The sequence below is a fragment of the Phoxinus phoxinus genome (assembly GCF_949152265.1).
Source record: "Phoxinus phoxinus genome assembly, chromosome: 4".
Classification (NCBI taxonomy): Eukaryota; Metazoa; Chordata; class Actinopteri; order Cypriniformes; family Leuciscidae; genus Phoxinus; species Phoxinus phoxinus.
Window position 1 is genome coordinate 40,600,335 of NC_136879.1, and position 19,800 is coordinate 40,620,134.

Below are 19,800 nucleotides of genomic sequence, written 5' to 3' on the forward strand. Positions count from 1 at the left end.
AGCTACATTACTCATAGGTGTGGTTTGGGCGTAACGTGCAATAAACCAATCAGAGCGTCCTCTCACATTCCCGTTAAAAGCAGGCGAGCTTGTTCCATGGCGGATTGCTATTATAATGGCGGATTTGCCAGGTGCAAGGCACATTTACTATATTAGGAGAAACTCAGAAAATTAGAATATCGTGCAAAAGTTCATGTATTTCAGTAATTCAAATTAAAAAGTGAAACTAATATATTTAGTATACCGTATTTTCCGGACTATAAGTCACTTTTTTTCCATAGTTTGACTGGTCCTGCGACTTATAGTCAGGTGCGACTTATATATCAAAATGAATTCATACTGACTGAGATGATCCAAGAGAAAACATTACCGTCTACAGCCGCGAGAGGGCGCTCTAGTTAGCGGAGTTGTTCAGAAGCGACACAGAGGAAGACTTCAATGTATCCAGTGTTGTGCAATGAGATCGGGAGCTTGGTGAACTTGCTTACCGGTAACTTGCTTGTTGGACTCGCTGGCTTATGTTAAAGCCTATTCAGCCTCCCAGGTATATGTTCTTTATGCTATTGTGTAGCTGAATAACTGTTAATGTGTTACGTTAACATACCGGACACCTATTCAGCCTGTTGTTCTGTGTGCTATTGTGTAGTTGAATAACTTGCCTTTCCAGATTAAATGTCTGTTCTTGGTCTTGGATTTTGTGAAATACATTTCTAGATAAATGCGACTTATAGTCCAGTGCAAATTATTTATGTTTTTTTTTCCTCTTCATGACGCATTTTTTGACTGATGCGACTTATACTCTGGAGCGACTTATAGTCCGGAAAACACGGTATATAACTATATGTAACAAGATAAATATTGTTGAGGGTTCTTTAAGTGAATCCTGCAATAATGGGATTGCACTTTTATTGGCTGTTTGAGCGATCTGCAGCAGAGCTAAAGAGAACTGTTGTGGGTGAGTCCTTTCTGTGGTCGCTCCACACTAAAAGTTAAAAATATACAATTTCATATCAAATGTTTGACACTTTATAAAAGGATTGTTTACAGTAGATACTGATTAAATTGTAGAGAGTATTTATGGGTATTTTGATTGTTTCATGTCCATTTGAATGCACTGTACAATCTTTCTATCTGCGTAATTTTCCATGTGCTTTCTAAAGAGGTGAAATGTATTTTGAATAGGTGGAGCTTAAACAACTTAAATGACTTCTCTCTTTCACTGCTCTGTGTGCAGGTACATTTTTTTAAATCACATAGTGTTTAAGAATGTACTCTGTTAACTTAGTTGTATTTTCTGTGTTGAGAAATATTGGTTACGAACTGTTTTCTAAAGTATTTAATTCATGGTTTTGCTTAAAAAGACGATGTTATTTCCATTAATTTCATACATTTAAGAGTAACAAAGTGTATGATGTAAGCTGTGTAATCAGTTTTATACGATCACAAAGTTTAAGAAGGAAAAGACAACATTGAATTGTTTACAAAGACTGTAATTGTCCTGGAGAGATTATTACAATTCAGATGTGTTTTATTTTTGGTTTACTGGTTTAAGTACAATATAATGTGATTGAGTAATGTTTTACTGTGATATTGAGAGTAGCAGAGCTAAAGATAATTGCTGTGGGTGGAGCTTAAACAACTTAAGACTTACTACTTCTCTCTTTCACTGCTCTGTGTGCAGGAAAATGTGTGTGCTGTGCTGATGATGAATGGTGAGACAAACCGGGTCAGATAAAAAGCAAAGGTCACATATGTACATATGCATGATTATACTTTTCAGAGGGGCAACATTTCTGTATTTAAAATCCTTTTTTTCTCATGTAAAATTAAAATTCACATCAAAATTATAACTTTTTCACGATATTAAACATTTTCGAGGTTCACCTGTATACTTAAATTAGCCTGAATAATTTGGATAAATGTGTAAGCTAGATTTATGCCTATTTTTTCACATCTTTTCACAAGAGAAATACTCTTCTCCTGAAAACGGTCTGAGACGTCCGTATAAAAGCACGTCCCCTCTAGGGCTGAACGATATGGACAAAATTTCATATCTCGATTTTCATGCCAGATATCTCGATATCGATATGACTACGGGGTTCGGTGAAAACCAAGCATTACTCAGAAAAATAAAAAGATCATAATACAAAAAATGTGGAAAGTATAGTTTTATTTTTAAGAACAAGTTATAATTCGACACGTTTTATTCATATCAGATACACATTGTGTAAGTAACTTCAGTGTTTACTCTATTCAATTCCCAGTTCACCAGCCACTTACTTTTAAGTATTTCGGGAGAAGTGGATGAATTCACGTGTTGTAAACATAGAGGTTGTAAATCCAACAGATCCGATTCTCTGAACTGCGTCTGCGGCACAAACTAACACGGCGGCGCCCATCGCGCATACAGCTCAACTAACGCGATCGTTATAAAGGTGTTTAAACAACAATATACTTCCACTTGTATGTATTTGACAATCGGAATATCAGATATTTCATGCCATAGCTAACACATTTGTGAATATTCTGAATAAAAAAGGAAAAATGTCATAAAAGCAGATCATCATTCATTCAGCGCTATTGCTGCTGCGGTGTCACGTGACAAGCAATGACGCGTCACCATGGAAACGCCGCCCCCCCTCTCACAATATAGTTCCCACGTCCCTGGTAGTGTGCGCGCTGGCTTTAGCTGTGCATTCAAAGGCACTCGTAAAACTGATGTTTGTTGTGACTGCCAGAGTTGTATGCAGGGCGAGCGTGGAGAGGGGGAATCTATATCGTCGATATCATTGCTTTTTTCGATAGTAATATCTTGAAAGTTCATATCGAGATATAGATACGATAACGATCAGCCCTAGTCCCCTCTGAGAAATAAGTCTAATTTCACCTCAATTTTTTTCCTTGTGTGGTAATTTTTTTCCTTGTAATTATGTATGGTTTGCAAAAATGGGAACTGCTGTGTCTGTGTAGATGAGAGAAGCAAACGCACACGCTACATTATGGCCAAGCAAACGCCCTTAAAATATCATCTGAATACCGCGTCGCTGATTTTAGACTAGGTTTTTCCTGATCTGTGGCGGAATTGTTTTGTGAAACTGCAAAATAGCACCAGGGAACGTTTCCGCTGAACCGTCCCGAGAGCACAAGTTCATTCACTAATTTACCGAAGTGCGTCTGTGGAGGGAAAAGTCCGCTGTGAGTTGGGTCCAAAATAGGAATGATACATGCGTCGGTGTACAAGTCATTTGCGCTGGGTGCAAGATAGGGCCCTATGCTGTTAGAATGAGTTCAAGGAGGATAAATGTGAATATTCAAGTAAACCCTGATTTAATAACAGAAAACAAGTGAGATCTGTTTATCAAATATTATATTTTTTTATGTACCAAAGATTAGTTTTGTCATCCTCTTAGATTATGATCTAAGTACATTTATATTTCTAGATTATTTGCTTATTTTCACAGCTCTTGTGATCTAACAATATATTTATCATCATCATCATCATCTTCTTCCGCTTATCTGGGGCCGGGTCGCGGGGGCAGGAGTCTAAGCAGAGATGCCCAGACTTCCAAGCAGAGATGCCCAGACTTCCCTCTCCCCAGACACTTCCTCCAGCTCTCCCGGGGGGACACCGAGGCGTTCCCAGGCCAGCCGGGAGATATAATCCCTCCAGTGTGTCCTAGGTCTTCACCAGGGTCTCCTCCTGGTGAGACATGCCCGGAACACCTTCCCGGGAAGGCGTCCAGGAGGCATCCGGAACAGATGCCCGAGCCACCTCAGCTGACCCCTCTCGATGTGGAGGAGCAGCGGCTCTACTATGAGCTGCTCCTGAGTGACCGGGCTTCTCCCCATATCTTTAAGGGATCGCCCAGCCACCCTGAAATTTTGTCCATAAAAATTAGGAACAGAACCGGTGACAAAGGGCAGCCCTGCCTTGCCACAGAGGAGCTTCTTGACAACCTCAGTGACTTCAGCTGTGATGGACAAGTCCACCTCCGAGCCCTCAGCCTCTGCTTCCTCTATGGAAGACGCGTCAGTGGGATTGAGGAGATCTTCAAAGTATTCCTTCCACCCATAACACCCTAGCAACCACCCAAAATACCTTATAACACCCTAGCAACACCCTAGCAACCACCCATAACACCCTAGCAACCACCCAAAATACATTAGAACTCCCTAGCAACACCATAGCAACCACCCAACATACCTCAGAACGCCCTAGCAACACCATAGCAACCACCCAAAATATCTTAGAACTCCCTAGCAACACCATAGCAACCACCCAAAATACCTTAGAACTCCCTAGCAACACCCTAGCAACCACCCAAAATACATCAGAACTCCCTAGCAACACCATAGCAACCACCCAAAATACCTTAGAACTCCCTAGCAACCATCCATAACACCCTAGCAACCCCCCAAAATACCTTAGAACTCCCTAGCAACACCATAGCAACCACCCAAAATACCTCAGAACTCCCTAGCAACACCATAGCAACCACCCAAAAAACTTTAAACTACTTAAACTTTTTTAAACTATCTGGTCCAATAATATAATAAACTATTTTAAACTACTTCAAACTTTAATCTACTTTAAACTATTTTTAACTGTAAACTACTTTAAACTTTAAACTACTTTAATCTAATTTAAACTTCAAACTACTTTAAAGTTTAAACTATTTTTAACTGTAAACTACTTTAAACTTTAAACTACTTTAAACTTTAAACTATTTTAAACTTTACAATAATTTAAACTTCAAACTACTTTAAACTTCAAACTAATTTAAACTTCAAACTTTTTTAAACTGCTTTAAACTTTAAACTAATTTAAATTTTAAACTTTTTTCAAACTATCTGGTCCAAACTTTCACAAGCCAACTTAAAGTTTGTCTCGACGAACTTTTTAATCTAGTTTGTAGTTATGCCTTCTTTATTCGTTATATTTTCTGAATTATGTTCATTGTTAGATATCATCATCATCATCAGATGATTCGATAATAGGAAGAGGTAGAGGAAGAGGTAGAGGAAGAGGAAGAGGAAGAGGTAGAGGAAGAGGTAGAGGAAGAGGAAGAGGTAGAGGAAGAGGAAGAGGTAGAGGAAGAGGAAGAGGTAGAGGAAGAGGTAGAGGAAGAGGTAGAGGAAGAGGAAGAGGAAGAGGTAGAGGAAGAGGTAGAGGAAGAGGTAGAGGAAGAGGTAGAGGAAGAGGTAGAGGAAGAGGACAGAGAGGCAGTGGATCAGTGGGATCTAGACGAGGAGGTGGACGACGAGGAAGAGGAGGAGAGTCAATACCACGACGACAAAGATGCCCGTATTATTCAATGCGGGGACACAGTATAAGTGATAAATAACAGAAAATGTCAGATAACATTAACTTGGTAGCCTTAGGTGTGCAAACAATGCAAGAAAAATCATATGCTCTATTAAAATATTTCTATAGAATTTATCGGTTACAAAAAGTAAAACTTACAAACCTTGTTTTTAGCACCTTCGCTATTTTACTCAATAGCTGCTATTCATCAAATAGCCTATTTAACTTTTAACTATAAATGTTCGTTTATCTATATAATAACAACCAAGCAAAGGAAAAAAATTGTAATTAAGATTGTAACACTGACTTACCTGTCGAGAAGAAAACAGGCCACTTCAGTTCTCTTTTAAAATCTTTCTCCAGCATTAGCTTTTTCCACCTTGAAAAAGCTACCCCGACATCAACTCCGGTTTTCTGTAATCTACAGTCACGTTTCCTTTTACGTTCTTTTTTTGGCGACGATGTTTTCTTCTCCTGTGGCGCGGCATATGCATAGTCCATAATAATGCAATCCAGACTTTTAAACTTGCCGGTGCAGTTTCAAGCGCCTCTCACTGCTCTGCACCTGCGTCTCTGCTGGTTTCGGCTGGCTCTGAACGAAAACGCGTTGTGGAAACGCGTTGGCTTAGTACTTTTTGTCCCTCTCTGCTATTATAGTTTTGCAAGATGGCGGAACTACATGGAAGCCTCCGTGGACCTACCCGTCCCATGTATATAAAGATAATAAATTCTTCATTTATAAGGATAAGTCAGATAATTGGCCGAGGTATTTGTACACCATTGAGGACATATTTTTTAATAAAAATATTGATTTTAGATAATAAAATACCTAATAAGTTACTTATTGTCCCTTTAAATGAGTTAAATGTTGTTACCTCAGGAAAAAAACGAGCACACTTTGAAATAGTACAATTTTCATCAGACAGTAATTAAATGATATTCCATATTTATGTTTACATAATATAATGTTATTTTATACATTTATTGTAATCTTATGTTGATTACCGGTATATGAAAAGTGAACAGCATGAGTAAGATCATAAGATGGGTCAGAGATTATTTTGACCACTTAATTAAGATTTATTTTGTAAAAAGCCTTTCTTTAAATCGAATTTCGTTTTGTATAAATTTTATCTTAATTTTAATCAATGTTTCATCAACCAATTGCCTGGAATTAATAAATAAGAAGCAAATATAGCAGACATATAATCAGGACGTGGAGGCGCCCGTGCGATCTCTTGCATTGCATTTTGTAGAGAAGACTTACTCTGTGATTTATTTATTTTTGTCCCTTTGCGCCGATCGCAATTCTGGGGATACAACATGCATAGCCAATAGACTATGGACTTTAGCCGTTAAATATCTTTGCTGCATTGGATCAATCTCCTTTCTAGAACAGCCAGGAGCTTTCTAGCCTCGCGGCTCGCGCCTTGCATCGCACATAGACCTTAAACAATCAGCGGATAACTTTGTGTAACTTAACTTTGTGTTAGCCTACGTGTCGCCATACACATCAGAATAAATGCTCCTGATAAATTATGTTATTAAAGCATTAACATTCACAAGCCACTGTTAATTTAACATAAAAGCAAGCAGGCTGCGTGCATGGTTTGACATGAATGCGCGCAAATGCGCGCTCTCTTAATAATTCTTAAAAAGCTGACATCAGTTCATCGCGATCTCATACATCTCTGTTATTATCAATGAAGCTGACTGCTTAATGAATCTTTCATAATATCTTTTATAATCCGAGGATTTGCCAGCATACAGAATTCAGCACTGAACAGAAAGTCAGTTTTGAGCGTGAAGGGGAATCTATCTTAAATGCTTCTGATTGGCCATTGCATTCCAGAAATCCACACATGTGTGTGATTGGCTACATCGCTCAACGCTGCAAACATGTTACAAATAGAAACTCTGACCTGTAAATCGTTTCTATTTTGTTTTAGTTGTTCTTGTTGCTTTTCTGCAACAGATGAATAACAAGTTATTCGTTTTTATATGTTTTATTCATATATATTTCTATTTAATCGTTTTATTCTCCCGCAGCCGCACACACAGAGTGAGTGCATTACCGCCCGCGCTCGCACTCGTCCATCAAATCTAGTCCCGCGCCGCACGTATCTAGATCACGGGTCCGGCCCGAGTATAGCGGCGGGAAATATCGGGCTCGGGCAGAGAATCTGAGCTCTAAAGGACAGAGTAACACGGCGGATATCGCTCATATACTTTTTGTTGACGACGTAGTTAAGGCGGCAGGCGTGTGTTGCTTAGGCGGCCAAAGTGCTGCGGGAAACCCTGTGTTGCGTAACACACCGGACACTTATTCAGCATGTTGTTCTGTGTGCTGTTGTGGAGCTGGATAACTTGCCTTTCCAGATTAAATGTCTGTTCTTGGTCTTGGATTTTGTGAAATAAATGTCTAAATAAATGCGACTTATATTCCAGTGCGACTTATATATGTTTTTTTCCTCTTCATGACGCATTTTTTGACTGATGCGACTTATACTCCGGAGCGACTTATAGTCCTGAAAATACGGTAAAGAAGATAAGTGTATCTGAAGTCATCAGCAAGATCTGTGTGTAGAGCATGATGCATGGTTGAGATGTAATGGAATGTTGAAGTAGAAATGTAAATGCAAATGAAAAAAGATAACAATACACAACGCAACCTAGTGTTGTCACGATACTAGAATTTCTAACTTCGATACGATACCTTGAAAAATATCGATATTCGATACCATTTTCGATACCACAGAGAAAAAAACTGCCACAATATTAAGGGGGTATTTTTTTTATTTAAAGCTAAATATAACAAGTCTAGAACATGACAATGAGGTATATTTTACATGAACAAAAATGTCCTGAGTTCTATCTGTTAATATTTTTTAATTGAACCAGGGCTAACATGACCCGTTGTATTTGTATAACCTACTGTTATCAAATATTAAAATATAGCCTACTGTAACAAAAGCACTTAACAGTATCAAATTGGAGGATAGAGTGTCAGTAATGTATAATAATAAGATTAAACATTCAATTTTCAGTTAAAGGCATTTCATTATTGAATTCAGAGATGCCATTGTCTAGCTGTTTAGTTTAATTAATATCTGTGTAATCAAATTGATGATAATCGCTAATGAAGGCAAATTGCAGAATTAAATAATATTTTTCTGAATAAAGTTAAATAGGCACAAGTTTATTTACATTTGACTACAGGTAAAATATTTACTTGTCTAAGATTCCTCAGTCAGATTATGTTAACTTTAAGAATTACGGTGAAAAAACGAGACAACATCTATATAATCATATCAACAACAATACTAGGCCATCTTGGTTAATGTTTCAGAAAAGTTAAAATTAGAAGAGTTACAGTGTTTCCTTTAGGATTTTTTTAGCAGTGGGGAAAGGTCTGTCCAAACAACAAACACCCCTGATGCTGAGCGTAGCCTCAGCTTGCTAAATGGTACCCCTGGAGCCTGTTCCTTATGTCTGTTTTCACCTATAAAATAATTTTAAAAAATGAGTGATGTGAGGGATTATTGATTGTCAAACAATCTTTTGGGTGCCCGCAGCCCGCTCGCAGTGTGAAGCGCGTGTCTGCGCTATTCTCTGACATACCCGCTCGCAGTGTGAAGCGCGTGTCCGCGCTATTCTTCGACATGCCCACTCGCGGTGTCTACGCTATTCTCCGACTCCGACATGCCCGCTCGCGGTGTGTTTTTACGCGTGTCCGCGCTATTCTCCGACTCCGACATGCCCGCTCGCGGTGTGTTTTTACGCGTGTCCGCGCTATTCTCCGACATGCCCTCTCGCGGTGTTCTTTATCAATCAACCAAAGCCGGTCGCGGGGGCGCCGCCCTCGCCATCTTTCCATTCACTTCACTTTTGCTATTTAACCAGAGCGAATGAGACGAGTGCGTCACGTGTGGTGTTTGTCAACGCGCCTTTGGAGAGAAGTGAAAGTGACCGCTCGGCTAGTATCGATACTTCGGGAAATTAGTATTGGTACCGGTCAGATATTTCAGTATCGATATTTATCGAAATATCGATATTTTTGTCAACACTAACGCAACCCAAAACCAAGGAAGATCTCCCTCTCGGCTCAGTTGGTGATCTCTTAAGCAGCGTCTAAGACACAAACACAGGTGTTTCCAGTTGACTGGCAACAGGTAATTAATGGGCTCAGGTACCAACAGCAATTCCCAGAACCAACAGCAGAGGTCGTTCTCTAATTCCATTTTACCTTGTTCAGAATGCAGTTTTAACTTCTCATGATCCATCTGTAAAAGTAGCAGTTCCATTTGCTGTTCAAAAGACAAATTACTTTTTAATTCAGATGCAACTGGTACATATTCCTTCATCTCAGTGTCTAATAAACCTTTTTCAATCAACTCAATTTTCAAAGCTATTTTAACATTTTCTTTGAGCCTTTTATCTTTAATCGCAATTTCATAATGTTCAGCAAAACGTAATAATTGCTCTTTAGTGCACCTTTAGTAAACCAGCAGCAGAGGTCGTCACAAATGTATAAAGCTAACTAACATGAGCAATACATTTGCTACTGTATTTATTAATCTTAGTTAATAAAATGACAGCTTTTCGTTGTTTGTTCGCGAATCGGACGTGTCATTTACAGACCACGGCACACGTTGTGTGATTATCCCGGCAGTTAGCACATCGCACAAGATTTGTCAACGCAGAAAACTAAATATCACTGGATAGATTTTTTTTTATTTTTTTTTATTGAAAGTGTGGTTTATGTCATCTGAATGTGTGGAATGCTTTTCAGAGAAGATAAGGCAACGTGTGTTTTTTTTAAAACAATTCACAACTAGAGGCACCGAATGCTTCACGTGAAACTTCGGTCTTCCGACCTTTTACCATCGTGTCAATTCTCAAAGATATTCAGTCAACTCATAATTCATTAATATGCGCGAGGGAGGCAGAGAGAGCAAGACAGTTTGAAGACGGTGAGAGTGCGCGTGTGACCAGGGATTTCCCTCTCTCTGCCCGTTCTCTCAAGCCCCTTTCACACAGAGATTCTGGAAAATACACGGATAATGTGTCCTGGGAAAGTATGATTTTTGGTTCATTCACACTGCCAGTGATTTTCCGGAATCTGTGAGTGCTTTCACACACTGCAGAAAGGCCAGTCTAATCTTCTGCAACGCTCTTTCCATTGTAGTCGTGCACTTGGGGTTTTTTTTAACGCAGCGTCTTAAAGTCGGCATGAAATCAAAATTGACCCTATTTACTTTGTTAGCGGATATTACTAGTCTTGTGGTAAACAATTAATCCGTGCAAGTTAATACACGGAAAAACAATTGTTTGCCGAAGTTATCTTTAATCAAAGTCTGAAAAGTTACTTCCGGCTCTGGAATGAGTCTTTTTCTGATGACATAGGCTTGACAACTTGGGTTGCTTAAACGCTTAACCACTCCCCTCAAACTGTTACTCTGCTATGGGCGAGAGATGGAGAGGAGGAGCGCTGAAGTAAAACTCTGCCCTCTGTTCAATATTCCGTTTCACTCGGAAATGCGGCACAACACTTGAGAAAAGTTGTTTGCAACTTCCGGTTCACGCGGACTTTAAGTTTACTAATGATCTGCGCTTTCGATCTCGAGAAACCACGCTCAAGCATTTTTTCGGTCATACAATAACACCACAAAGCTGGCGAATGATCTTAGCTTCAGATAGTAAGGAGCTCCTGGTCTCCTCTTCATTCCAGTTTACAGACAATTTTTCGTTCTTTCTTTGTTGATGAAGAACACAAACTTTCTTCTAAGAGCAACAAAATACCCCTTACGGCATTGTCCTGGCTTTTGTTCAAACAGGGCACGTTCCGGGACTGATCCCGGCAATGTTACTACAGGGTACCCGCGGGGTCTTAAAAGCATTGAAAAAGTCTTAAATTTGATCATCTTAAATTAAGGCCTTAAAAGCCTTGAATTTGGTATACAAAGTCTTGGATTTCGTTACAAAGGTCTTATATTTTTTTGTCTTTCCTAGGATTAAGTTCATACCGTAACAAAATTAACTGTAACTAATGTAATCTAATTAAAAATTAATGCAGCGTTGAGTGCACCTCGCGCTCCACGTCATAGCAGAAAGCGCGAAAGTGTGCGCACCCGTTACTATGGTTACTTACTAGGCTAGTGAGGTACAGAACAAGATAGTAGCCTAGCCTAGTTTGTCGTCTGAAATGGGAAAGTGTCGGTTTAATCCGCTGTGGCCACAAATGCCAGAATTCAATAATTTAAACCCCAAATCAGAGCTTTTCTGTTAAAAGAACATGTTTTCTACACGGTCTTTTCAATGGTATCTGGCAACCATGCGCGCCGCGCGCTCTTCTACACTGCTGAAGAAGCGCGGATGATCTGAAAACACAGACAAGCTGGAGTTCAGCGATCTTTATTTGAGATTTTCTAGTTAAATTAAAGTGTCATTCAGTCGGTCTGTGTTCTGTCACGAGCCGCTTGCACTGTTTGTGCGACTAAATCTGCGATCAAAATGCAGGCTGATATCCAGCAGTGTTTTTAATGTTGATCATATATGAGCAAGATGCAATGTTTCCCGAATATCCACACGATTTCAAATGTGACATTGATTTTATGCAACAGTTAAAAAACAATGTACTGCATGTAGTGATGTACTGCATTTAAAACAGTATAGTCAGACTCCGGCTTATTGCTCTATTTTGCAACGAAATCTGTGGCTTTGAACGAATCGTGAGATTCAATGAATGAATGACTCGATGACACACTCATAAAGACAGTGAGTTACCGCCACCTACTGGCTATTTTAATATAATATTTGTATTAATATTAAACGTTTTTTTAACATTGTATATTTATTGAACATGGTTTTATTTAAAGCATTATTAATTTTTTTAAAGGTATTATAGAGGTAAAAAATTTAATGGGAATATTGATTAAAGGGGGCAAATATTGTCCCTTAATGGAAAAGCTGTGACTGCAGTCTAAGTGGAAGAGAGGGAGTACCAGGGGGTACGGCACTCAAAAAAATTGGAGAACCACGGAACCATTATAACATTTTCTGTCTAAAGACTACATATAAAATAGCTACCAAAAGTAAAGTAACTGCAGTTTGAGTAAAAGTAATGACTAAAAGTTGACAAAAAATGCAAAGACCTTTAACTAGTCAACTAAAACTATGAAAGACCGACATTTTCCCCTCATACTTCTGTCGGAATGGGTACGAAGTTGGCATTGAATTTCATTTGAAATGGTATTAAAAAGGTCTTAAAAAGCCTTGAATTTAAGTTGGAGGATCCTGGGGGTACCCTGTACTAGGTCCCCATCAATCCCGGGACTTGTTTGCGTTCAACCAGAAGGCACTTTAGCAATGTTACGGCAATTTCCCGTGATTAACGTGCTGTGTGAAAGGGGCTTCAGTTAAACAAGGGCAGCAGTCACCCACATCCCTCACCCACATCCCACATCCCACATCCCTCGTCCACATCCCTCATCCACATCCCTCGTCCACATCCCTCGTCCACATCCCTCATCCACATCCCTCACCCACATCCCTCATCCACACCCCTCACCCACATCCCTCGTCCACATCCCTCATCCACATCCCTCGTCCACATCCCTCGTCCACATCCCTCATCCACATCCCTCATCCACATCCCTCACCCACATCCCTCACCCACATCCCTCGTCCACATCCCTCATCCCTCACCCACATCCCTCACCCACATCCCTCACCCACATCCCTCACCCACATCCCTCACCCACATCCCTCATCTACATCCCTCATCTACATCCCTCATCTACATCCCTCATCTACATCCCTCATCTACATCCCTCACCCACATCCCTCACCCACATCCCTCACCCTCATCCACATCCCTCACCCACATCCCTCACCCTCATCCCTCACCCACATCCCTCACCCACATCCCTCACCCACATCCCTCACCCACATCCCTCATCTACATCCCTCATCTACATCCCTCATCTACATCCCTCACCCACATCCCTCACCCACATCCCTCACCCACATCCCTCACCCACATCCCTCACCCACATCCCTCACCCTCATCCACATCCCTCACCCACATCCCTCACCCTCATCCCTCACCCACATCCCTCACCCACATCCCTCACCCACATCCCTCATCTACATCCCTCACCCACATCCCTCATCTACATCCCTCACCCACATCCCTCATCCACATCCCTCATCTACATCCCTCATCTACATCCCTCACCCACATCCCTCATCTACATCCCTCATCTACATCCCTCATCTACATCCCTCACCCACATCCCTCACCCACATCCCTCACCCTCATCCCTCACCCTCATCCACATCCCTCACCCACATCCCTCACCCTCATCCCTCACCCACATCCCTCACCCACATCCCTCACCCACATCCCTCACCCTCATCCACATCCCTCACCCACATCCCTCACCCACATCCCTCACCCTCACCCACATCCCTCACCCTCATCCCTCACCCACATCCCTCACCCACATCCCTCACCCACATCCCTCACCTACATCCCTCACCCACATCCCTCATCCACATCCCTCATCTACATCCCTCACCCACATCCCTCACCCACATCCCTCATCTACATCCCTCATCTACATCCCTCATCTACATCCCTCACCCACATCCCTCACCCTCATCCCTCGTCCACATCCCTCACCCACATCCCTCACCCTCATCCCTCACCCACATCCCTCACCCACATCCCTCACCCTCATCCCTCATCTACATCCCTCACCCACATCCCTCATCTACATCCCTCATCTACATCCCTCATCTACATCCCTCACCCACATCCCTCATCTACATCCCTCACCCACATCCCTCATCTACATCCCTCATCTACATCCCTCATCTACATCCCTCATCTACATCCCTCATCTACATCCCTCATCTACATCCCTCATCCACATCCCTCATCTACATCCCTCATCTACATCCCTCATCTACATCCCTCATCTACATCCCTCACCCACATCCCTCACCCACATCCCTCATCTACATCCCTCATCTACATCCCTCATCTACATCCCTCATCTACATCCCTCACCCACATCCCTCATCCACATCCCTCATCTACATCCCTCATCTACATCCCTCATCTACATCCCTCACCCACATCCCTCATCCACATCCCTCATCCACATCCCTCACCCACATCCCTCATCTACATCCCTCACCCACATCCCTCACCCACATCCCTCATCTACATCCCTCACCCACATCCCTCACCCACATCCCTCATCTACATCCCTCATCTACATCCCTCATCTACATCCCTCACCCACATCCCTCATCTACATCCCTCACCCACATCCCTCACCCACATCCCTCACCCACATCCCTCATCTACATCCCTCATCCACATCCCACATTCACATCCCTCACCTACATCCCTCACCCACATCCCTCACCCACATCCCTCACCCACATCCCTCACCCACATCCCTCATCTACATCCCTCATCCACATCCCACATTCACATCCCTCACCTACATCCCTCACCCACATCCCTCACCCACATTCGTTGTGTTGCGTGACGCGGAGATGTAAAATAAATAAATATATATTTAGTTGAGCGCAGAGCTATGAGGCGCCAGACTGGACAAAAGCGAAGCGAACTCCGCGAGCGACACTGCGCTTGAGACACGTGTGTTTGCGCGCGAGTGTCTCCACGCGCAAGAGAGGCCGAGTGTGTCCGAGAGCGCGCGATATAGAGTGTGTTTGCGCGCGAGTGTGTTTGCGCGCGAGTGTGTCTGTGCGCGAGAGAGACCGAGTGCATCTGAGAGCGCGCAATAGAGACCGAGTGTGTCCGAGCAGCACTGAATTTTTCATTCTTTACTCTGTAAGTCTAAATGACTCAGAGAAACTTCACTATATGCTCGGAAAGGATGAGCTGCAAAATACACACCATATGAGGTGGTCAATCCATCGTATTTTTTTGTGTGAGTGTGTGCGTCTGTGAGTGAGAATTTGTACGTCTGTAAGTGTGTGCGTCTGTGAGTGTAGTGTGAAGAACAAGTTCTGACGTTTAAACAAATCCTGTTAAGTTTTCTGATTTGTATTTTTCTTTATTTTTTAAAAATTATTTATTGTTCTGACAGCTCAGGTCCCTTAAACAAAAATATACATCTTTTTGTGCACTTTATAAAAAAAAAAGTCATATATTTGGCAGATGTAAAGCACATGTGTATGTTTTTTGTGTTAGTCAATAATAATAAAAAATTATTACTTTAACAGCTCAGGGATGTTCAAGGAGCAACCTGTTTGTGCACTTTCTGAAGATTTTTTTGCACTGTGAATTTGCACTGTCAGTTCTGTTTTTGAATAAAGGGTTGGAAATGAATGTTTTTAATTTTTATCCGATTAATCGAAAAAATAATCGACAGATTAATCGATTATTAAAATAATCGTTAGTTGCAGCCCTAAAAACGATACATCGTGCAGACCTACTGTCCTCTGTCAATAAACTGCAGATGTGGTTCATTTGTGTTGCTGGGTGAAATCTGCTATATATTTACAAGACATTTTTAACAAAATTCACTGGTGTGTAATTTGTTGATGAAAGTTCAAACCATTAACAAGAGGATGACAGAACTAACCTTTGATGCATCAAAAATATAATATTTGATAAGCAGATCTCATTTTTTTGCTGTTATTAAATCAGGGTTCACTTGAATATTCACATTTATCCTTGAACTCATTCTAACAACTTAATGTTTTAATATGTTTCAGACCCGATGGAAGTGAGAGAGCAAAGGCAAGAACTGAAGTGAAATTTCAAAAGTGATGATGCTGTAGTTTGTTTCAGCCTTGATGTGCCATTTTACAGAAGATCTCAGACATCACCATAATGAATGAGCTGAAAACAGGGAACTTTTGGAGACAATGAGGCTTTTCAGCAGCAGTTAAACATGATGACCCTGTACTTTTAAATGCAGTAATCAGTTCACACCTGCAGTGAAGCTCCTCCCACAACAATTCACCAATAAATACTGGGAATATTCCCATCATCTACAAGAGAAGGACAAACTCCAGGAGTAGCAGCTGAAATCTGTGTGACTGTTAAAGATGGAGTTTATTAAAGAGGAGATTGAAGACATGAGGGATCCAGAACCATCCAGAATAAAACATGAAGATACTGAGGAACAAATAGGTTGGTGTCCATTCTTGATTCTTCATTGTTGACTGCTTTGGTAAATGTGAATTAATAAGAAGTATATGGATGATAAATGGAGTAATACATCCAAATGATCATAACCTTGTATATAGCAGTTGTCAAACATATTTTTATATTAACAAGTGAATGACAGAACAAAAAATGAAAGATCTGATCTCTGTTGTTTTCTGCTATTAAATAAGGGTTCACTTGAACTGATTCGAACTGTATTTCTGTGTATTTTAGACCAGGTGAGAGTGAAAGAGCAAAGACAAGAACTGAATGAAGAGGAGGAACATCGTAACTTTACAATTCAAAGAACAAAAGCCAAAAAGCTGCACACCTGCACTCAGTGTGGAAAGAGTTTCACCCGGAAAGAAAACCTCAACATACACATGAGAATTCACACTGGAGAGAAACCGTATACATGCCATCAGTGTGGAAAGAGTTTCATTGGTGAATCAGGTCTCAGTTATCATTTGCGCCTTCACAGTGGAGAAAAACCATTTAACTGTGATCAGTGTGGTAAAGATTTTATTTCATCATCAAATCTAAAAGATCACCTGAAAGTTCATTCAGACGAGAAGCCTTATGTGTGTTCTCTCTGTGGAAAGAGTTATTCACGGCTGTATCATTTTAAACTGCACCAGAAAACACATAATGAAGTGAGAGATCATGTGTGTTGTGACTGTGGGAAGAGCTTTATTAGAGCTGGATATCTGAAACAACACCAAAGAATTCATACTGGAGAAAAACCACATACATGCACTCAGTGTGGAAAGAGTTTTTCTCGTTCAGCAAGTCTCAGTATTCATCTGCGCATTCACTCTGGAGAAAAACCATTTAACTGTGATCAGTGTGGTAAAGATTTTATTTCATCATCAAGTCTAAAAGATCACCTGAAAGTTCATTCAGACGAGAAGCCTTATGCGTGTTCTCTCTGTGAAAAGAGCTTTTCTCGACTCTTCTGTTTTAAACTGCACCAGAAAACACACACCGGTGAGAAAGATCATGTGTGTTGTGACTGTGGGAAGAGCTTTACTAGAGCTGAGAGTCTGAAACTGCACCAAAGAATTCATACTGGAGAAAAACCTTACAAGTGCTCATATTGTGACAAGAGTTTCACTCATTCTGGATCTCTAAAATCACACGAGCGAGTTCATACTGGAGAAAGGCTGTACTACTGTACTCAGTGAGGGAAGAGTTTCACCCAATCACGTAATCTAAGGACTCATATTAGAAAGCATTGTTCTGTGTCACAGTGAGATAATTTTATGTTAGATTCACATAAAGTAAATGTGTAGTTAACTAATAAACTAGTGTTGCTGTGAATGCCATAAGAATTGTGTTTTATATGTTGGAGAACAAGACAATTATTGAAAATTAGTTTGATTGAACTCTTACTCAAAGAAATACCAAAATTAAAAGAGACTGGAAAGAAATGTAAAAAACAACAATCAGTTATTTGTTAAAATATTAAACTATTCCCTGAATTTGATCAGTGTTTTTTTTACTTTTGTTTGTTTAGTTACATGAAGCCTGCTATTACATACACGGATGTACAATAACAATAAAAAAGACCATTTCACTGACAATGTGTGATTTTGTGAGTAAAAAGTTTCTACAGAGCCATTCATTAAAATAAATAAATTTCAGATAAAGCAAACCTATAGCGAAATAAACTTTAGTTCTGTGACGTTAGTTTTGTGGAAGTTGTTTTTGAGTTGTAACTTTCTGACTTTTAGCTGTCATTTAGCTGTAGTTAAATGTCTCTAGTAAAACAAAACCAACATCAAAAACGTTCTGTGGCCTGTTGCACAAAGCTGGTTTCATTTGCTAACAGGTACATTAAAAATGTGTTTGGGCAAAATGGCTTTTTCGGGCACAAGAAAGTGGATTGGTTTTTAGTTGTGTTCATCGCCATGGTAACTTTCGCTACATGGCTAAGCTGTTCTGGAGCAGGTTTTATTCTGGGTTAGAGATCGCAGACCAAAACTGGACCAATCAGTGCAGTGACATGAATCTGATACAATAAAGGCATTCCCATTGTATATCTCACTCCAAATCAAAGCAGTTTATAGTGTGAAACAAATTTTAGAGACCAAATTGTCCATCTTTTAATGTTAATTATTTATTATATTTATATTATAATTACTTTTGATTAATTAAATATATTTATATAGTTTTTATAGTTTATTAATTGACAAGTAATATTAAACTTTGCTTTTAAAATAATATAAATATTATACATATTTATACTAATATTTAGACTAAGCTACTGAAAGAGATGCTTCCAGATGTCCTAGATCCTCTTCTTAATATCATTAATTCATCTTTGTCTCTAGGATATGTACCAAAAACCTTTAAGCTAGCTATGATTAAACCGCTTGTTAAAAAAACGCAACTTGGTCCTACAAAATTTGTCAATTACATGCCTTTTCTGTCAAAGATACTAGAAAAAGCAGTATCCTCACAATTGTGTTCCTTTCTAAAAAAATATTTCTAGAAATAAATTATATCTGCTAGGATTTTCAGTCCGGATTTAGACCGTACCATAGTACCGAGACACCTCTCGTTAGTCACGAATGATTTGCTCTTATCATCCGATTGTGGCTGTATCTCTCTATTGGTGTTACTCGATCTTAGTGCTGCATTTGACACCATTGACCACAACATTCTTTTAAATAGACTCGAACATTATGTTGGCATTAGTGGGATTGCACTAGCATGGTTATCAGTTTGTAGCAGTAAATGAAGAGATGTCTTATCGATCACAAGTTCACTATGGCATACCACAAGGCTCAGTACTAGGACCGCTGCTGTTCACTCTGTACATGCTACCATTAGGAGATATCATTAGGAAACATGGAATTAGCTTTCACTGTTATGCCGACGATACTCAGCTGTACGAAACCTACCAATTCACAAAATTAACGGAATGCATAGCTGTTATAAAAAATTGGATGACTAGTAATTTCCTACTACTAAATACTGAAAAAACAGATTCTAATTATTGGACAAAAAACGTCCTCACGTAATAACCTAGAATACTGTCTAACATTTGATGGCTGCTCTGTCAAATCCTCGTCGTCGGTTAGGAACCTGGGTGTGCTCTTTGATACCAATCTTCCATTTGAAAGTCATGCGTCTAGTATCTGTAAAACCGCATTTTTCCATCTTAAAAATATATCTAAATTACGCCATATGCTCTCATTGACAAATGCCGAACAATTAGCTCATGTGTTCATGACCTCAAGGCCAGATCATTGTAATCAGGGCCGGAGTGGGACTCATTTTCAGCCCTGGAGTT

General features: G+C 40.1%; 2 protein-coding genes across 2 annotated transcripts in view; one reads left to right on the top strand and one right to left on the bottom strand.

Moving 5' to 3' along the window:
• The window catches only part of LOC306997101 (uncharacterized protein), a 45,852-nt gene that overhangs the window by 3,078 nt on the left and 22,974 nt on the right, over positions 1-19,800 (bottom strand). The window lies entirely within an intron of this gene.
• LOC306997110 (uncharacterized protein) lies at positions 423-18,083 on the top strand. Its single transcript, XM_079610206.1, has 3 exons — positions 423-544; positions 16,067-16,487; positions 16,737-18,083. The coding sequence occupies exons 2-3, from the start codon at positions 16,403-16,405 to the stop codon at positions 17,684-17,686; spliced, it is 1,035 nt and encodes a 344-aa protein (XP_079466332.1). The 5' UTR covers positions 423-544; positions 16,067-16,402; the 3' UTR covers positions 17,687-18,083.